Below are 5,843 nucleotides of genomic sequence, written 5' to 3'. Positions count from 1 at the left end.
TTGTCGAGCCGGCCTCCCCTCTGTCACCACACCTTGCTACACTTTTAAATGGAAAACAGCTCAGATACATGAGGCTCAGGTGAGCGTCAGCTGCCGGCGACGGCCTTGTGCGTTCATTCATAAAAGCCGTTTACACGCAATCTGTCCGCTCAGCCAATCAGAGCGGCTCGGGGTATTTTTACTCAGTGTTGCCATCCAGCAGCAGGAAGGTCTGCCACACTCAGATAAGAGACTCATGGACGTGAGAAGCTTTTGCACTTTGAGAGCAAGCCTCCATCTCCTCAACACAGCACAGCAAACTTTCCATATTCTAATATTTGTGACAAATTACTTTTTGGTCTAGTCATCTTCTATAATCAATAGAAATGGCCTAAAAAAAAAAAAAAAGAAGAAGATACAGATAGCTTTGTGTGAACTATTGTGTGTGTGTGCAGCTTTAAACTGCTGTTGTGGCTATGCCGTGCAGTTTTAGGGGGTTTGTGAACTGTTGACACATTAAAAATATAATGAAGTGGTTCACTCAGACATAGGAATCCTCTTAAATGTTAAACCAGCATCTCACGAGTCATCTTATTTCTTTCTTTCCACCAAGTGTGACTTCATACATTTTAATAATAAAGAGTGCTGTCTAATGGAGTCAGTTTCACTGCTAAATCTGTGCTTTAGTCATTGGTTTCTGATACGATGTCACAGATTAGGTCAAGTTGAATACCTGGGTTAATATTATTGACTTAATATTATGGGCTTTTGTAAGTTATACATGTATGCAGACATATTCGGCTTTATTCTTAAAATTTGCATAAGGTGAATATTTCTTTGTGTTAATGTCTATTTTTTATTTTCTCAACAAGAATGGCAGTTATTAAAATATACACTGCTAAATCTGTAGTTTAATCATTACATACACAGACGTGTATATAGTATAGTGCTATAAACATCAGAATTCATCCTGCTACTGCCATCAGCAGTTACATCAAAAAACACAAGTGGCCCAGCTCTCTCTATCCTCTATCGTGCTGATACAAGTTCATCTTCGTTTCATCTGTCCAGAGAACCTTGTTCCAGAACAGGGAGAGTTTTTTTAGATTTTTTTTTTTTTTTTGCCAAGTCTAATCTGGTTTTCCTGTCCTTGAGTGACACCAGTGGTTTGCACCTTGCTGTCTACCCTCTGTATTTATTTTCTCGCAAACGTCACTTGACTGTAGATTTAGGCAAAGACACACCTACCTCCTCCTCGAGTGTTTTTGACACCCCTAGACGTGAACAGGTTTTTCTTCACCAGAGAAAGAATTCTTCAGTCACCCCCTTCAGATGTCCTCTGTGGTCTTCCAGGCAGCTCCTTTGACCTCATGGGTTTTGCTCTGATATGTACTGTCAGCTGTGAGGCCTTCTACAGAGAGGTGTGTGCCTTTCCAAATCATTTCCAATCAATTTAATTGACCACAGGTGGACTCTAATCAAGGTGTAGAAACATCTCAGAAACTATCAAGAGAAATGGGACCTGAGCTAAATTTCAAGTGTTGTTGCAAAGGGTCTGAATACTTATGGCAATATGATATTTCAGTTTTTTCTTTTTAATAAATTTACAAAATTTTCTACAATACTCTTCACTTTGTCATTATAGGCTACTGAGTTTAGATTAATGAGAAAAAATGTAAATGATTGTAGCATCAGGCTGCAACGTAACAAGTTTAAAAAAAAGTGAAAGGGGTCTGAATACCTCCTGAACACTGTATAAATTGATCATTGAGTGCTGGGTTATATTTCCCAGGACTAGAGCTTCTTGTAAACGAAACAATACCATGTATAAGTCTCTGTCACTGACACTGGCGAGGACAGTCTGCCTTTCATCCTCTGCCAACCCAATAAAACACCAGAACTGTGGCAGCCCCCCTGCAGAAACCACAGAAAGCAGCACATCATGCCTCCATACCTGCCTGTCAAATCTAATTTCATAATTACACTAAACTGGGTACACCAGTTATACTTGTTAATCAAATGAGCCTTAAGAAAAAAAAAGAAAGAAGAAAGAGTCACCAGTGAGGAAAGTGAATAACATTTATTACAAAAATGAATGTGTCTGTCATGTCTCCTGACGCCCTGCGTGCTCAGGACAGCGGGCCACCGAGTGTGTGCAGGTGAGCCTGTGAGCGCTTTCAGACACAAGCAGGAAGTGGAGCCAAACCATACCTGGAGAAGAGTGCAACATATGAGGAAGATACACCGGGAAACCAGGCAGATGTGCGCTCTGCAGAGATGGAGATGTTTAACAAAATCAACAGTCCTAAGGAACAAGAAGGAATGGGGGAACAAACTGTTAGCTGCTGCCAAAAATCCCCATCTATGCTGCCCCATACAAGAAATTCATCCAAATATCAAAGCCTTTACAAACACAGGAAAAGTAAACCTTCACATTTTTGCCACTTTCCCAGTGTGAGGTACAATATCCCAAACACACACACACTCAGCTCTCACACACACTGGAATTTTACTTCTTTATAATGTAATCTACAGTACTCTCTTCATGTATATATAACACTGAACGAAAATAAAAATCTCCTTTGGTCAGATAAATTAAACAACAGAATGTGTGAATGGAGGAACTGGACAAGGAGGCCTGCTGTTTCCTGTGTGCTTTATCGAGCTCCTTGGCTACTGGAAAGAATCTTGTTCGTTGCGGCGGCATTTCTGCTTTGAGGCTATTGAGACTTGAGAAAGGCTGCGGCAGAGGTGCAAGAGAAGGCAGAGGCGACGTCTCGCCGCTCAGGAGGGGAGGGCGGGGGTGGCGGGAGCTGGGACAGTGCAGGGAGGGGCCTTCACACTGTGAGCAATGACATCAACAAATCACCAGGGGGCCACTCATTTCCTAGTTGACTTTTGGGCTTGTTGGCCATGGCTGTAACCTTTAGTGTTTTTTTTCTGTGCTTCCTTATTTCTCTGCCGATGTGACAGAAGTTGACTGGTTCATTCAAGCTGTGCACGGCTTGCCATTTCTCTCCAACTTTTATTTGAAAAACAAACCCTAACCCTGGTTCACAGCAAAACGAATGCTTGGAGAGCAGCTGCAACCAAATTTGGGGTGAATTTTAAAGGGGAACTCAAGTCTTTTTTTGTTTGTTTATTTTATATGAATGCTACCTAGTTTGCAGTTGCTAACTATGTCAGCTCATTAAAATGTATTTAATTTGCCTGTTTAGGACTTGGAGAGACCCATGAAGCAAGGCCATGTCCACACTAAGCTGAGTAAATCTGAAAACCCAGTTATAGCCCACCCTCCACACTGAAATGCCTAAAATGGTCAAAATCCTCTATCTCACATGTGCACTACAATTGCATTAGCATTTTGAAAAATGCTGGCTTGGTGTGGCTGGAAGCCGACAACACAGAAACTGTGTGTTTTCAAATGTAGCTGGTTGAGTGTGGACATGGCCTAAGTTGCTTGCAGCGTGAACACAGGAGGGGGGGGGGGTTGAGGAAGCTGGGGGTGTGGTGGAGGGGGAGGGGGTTGTAGTTGACAGCCAGTCTCATGCAGAAGGTGAGGGTGTGTCGGGGTCCGGCTCGTAGTGGTAGGTGGCCTGAGTGTGGTTGCTGCTGTGTTGCTGCTGGTTACTGTGGGCCAGACTGTGTGCGGACGGGACGGGACCGTCCTGGCCCTGCTGGTGGCCGCTGTTGTGACCGTGAGCCGCCACCTGGTGGCCCATGCCGTCGTGCCCCTGCTGAGCCTGGTGGCTGGCTTCGTCGTAGCCTTGTGGTAGCTGGGGGGCCCCGCTCTCCGGCCCCTGTGCCAGCTGATGAGGATCGTTGAGACCCGGCAGCGGCTGGTGTCCCGGCAGGGTGTCCAGCTCGTCCACCTGTGGACCCAGAGGGTGCATGACCACCAGCTGGTCCTGAGGAATGTCCGCGGCGGCCGCAGCCAGGTTGGTGGTGGACTTTGACTTGACACACTGGAAGTCGACGTGGCGGCTCTTGCCCTCCTCCTTCTCCCAGGACATGCGGATGAAGGGGCGCTGCACGTAGTTGTAGATGACCTCTGGACGACCTCCGGGCCGCCGCTTCACCTTCTCCTTGTATGTGGGGTAGCCTGGGGTGGGTACAAGGTCAAAGGTCACAACAGCTCCAACAGAAAAGGGGAAGCATCTACACTTGTTTAGGTTTGAGCCACCTCTTGGATTACTCGCCTTTTCTAACAATCTAACCAGGAGGTGCAACAACAGTCACCCCTGCTTCCACCAGCCTGGAGGCATTTGAAGTACTGATCAGAGCACAGCTTTTAATGAGAAATCAGAAAGCTTTTTTTAAGAGAGCCAACCAGCAAATGTTTTGAAGCTAAGGCCAACATGTACTTGAAACAGCAAACAGGAGCCTGGTTGAAATCATCTTTTCATTTAACACAACAGCTTGGCATGGCAACTTGAGAGTGAAGAACAAAAACAAGCTTTTTACAATATATGTGACAGTGCTGTATACTGATGTAATCTGACCAACCATTAGGGTCTTTTATTCCCTTTGCCATACAGGCAATGAACAAAGAATGACTGCATCAGGGAACACTTATTATTTAATGAGATTTGCTCTCTGCTATTATTTATATCTGCTGCTGCCTTCCTGTTTGCACTACTGTATGCTGAATATTTTAAATGGTGGTGTGCTATGCATACCGTATGTATTTTTGCTGTACTGGGAGAAGCAAAAGGCAAATGTGCACAAAGGTGAAGAAAAAAGTAAATCAAATCAAATCAAATCAAAATCAAACATCTTCTGGAAAAACAAGTCTGGAAAGATCTTATGCCACAACTCTAACCACTTTTTAGCCATATGCTGACATCATCTCAAATGTGTTTTATGGCCCTGAATCATAGCAAGTTCCATGATTGTGCCTCCATGGTTTACAAATGTTCTTCCTTTTTGGTTTGTTGATATTATTTTCCATCTAGGACACGGTGCAACACAAAATAAAAATGTAAACAGTCTGATTTCCACTGCAGTTGGACTGAAACAACTGAAAACCACCACCTATTGAACTCCACACAGGAAACAAGTTGTAAAATACTTTCTGCTATATTCTTGTAACGTGGCCTATTTCTAAAAAACATGTCCCTGACTGTAAATACAAGACTTTGATCTCCATGATGCAGATGCTTCTGCAAAACCAAGAGGTTTGAAATCAGAACTTGAAGTCATCAAACCTGTTGTCAGCTCTCTACTGCTGTCTATTATTTTTGGATTACATTCTTCAGTTGTGGAGACAAATAAGCACCAGCAAACATTGACCGGGTACCTTCTATGCCGAGTCGGATCTTCTTCAGTCCTCTGTCCTTCAGCACAGACTTGGCCACGTCTCGGTTCTCGATGTACTTGAAGAAGCGGTACAGCTTGGTGCTGTAGATGACTGTTGGCATCGGAGGAGAACAACATCATCAGCAAAACATGAATCCATCACGTTGACTTTAATAACGGAGCTGATGTTTACAGGGTAACCCGAGTCATGTCTTACTCTGTGAGTACTCCTCTCCCATTTGTGGCGGGTACTCTTCGTCCCAGTCCACCACGTCATCGTCGGTGAGCACCACGACGTGACATTCCCTCTCCCCGCTTTGGGCGCTGGCCACCATCAGCGGCAGCACCATCTCCTCCAAGTAGCACTCGAACTGACGCCGCGCTCCGTCGTTGGACAGCTCGTGCATCAGGGCGCCTGAGGGGGTTGAGGAGGTTGAAGAGTTTAACAGAGTCATTACAGAACTTCTTCCCTATGCCAAGCAGTGTAAATAATTACGAGTTCAATGTTAGGCACCAGAGGCCTCATGCAAGAGCCACGTGAACCAGTTGTTTCTAAATAGCACCTT

General features: G+C 44.7%; 1 protein-coding gene across 1 annotated transcript in view; it reads right to left on the bottom strand.

Annotated features, from left to right (window-relative positions):
- Nucleotides 1-2,040: 2,040 nt before the first annotated feature.
- The window catches only part of LOC115360803 (BTB/POZ domain-containing protein 10-like), a 22,107-nt gene continuing 18,304 nt past the window's right edge, over nucleotides 2,041-5,843 (bottom strand). The window contains exons 6-8 of the mRNA XM_030053951.1: nucleotides 5,495-5,692; nucleotides 5,279-5,389; nucleotides 2,041-4,081 (exon numbers count right to left, since the gene is read on the bottom strand). Coding sequence (XP_029909811.1) covers nucleotides 3,525-4,081; nucleotides 5,279-5,389; nucleotides 5,495-5,692 — 866 coding nt within the window. The 3' untranslated portion in view covers nucleotides 2,041-3,524. The remainder of the gene's footprint in view (nucleotides 4,082-5,278; nucleotides 5,390-5,494; nucleotides 5,693-5,843) is intronic.

This window comes from Myripristis murdjan, chromosome 6 (genome assembly GCF_902150065.1).
Source record: "Myripristis murdjan chromosome 6, fMyrMur1.1, whole genome shotgun sequence".
Classification (NCBI taxonomy): Eukaryota; Metazoa; Chordata; class Actinopteri; order Holocentriformes; family Holocentridae; genus Myripristis; species Myripristis murdjan.
This window is presented reverse-complemented; position numbering and strand designations above follow the sequence as displayed.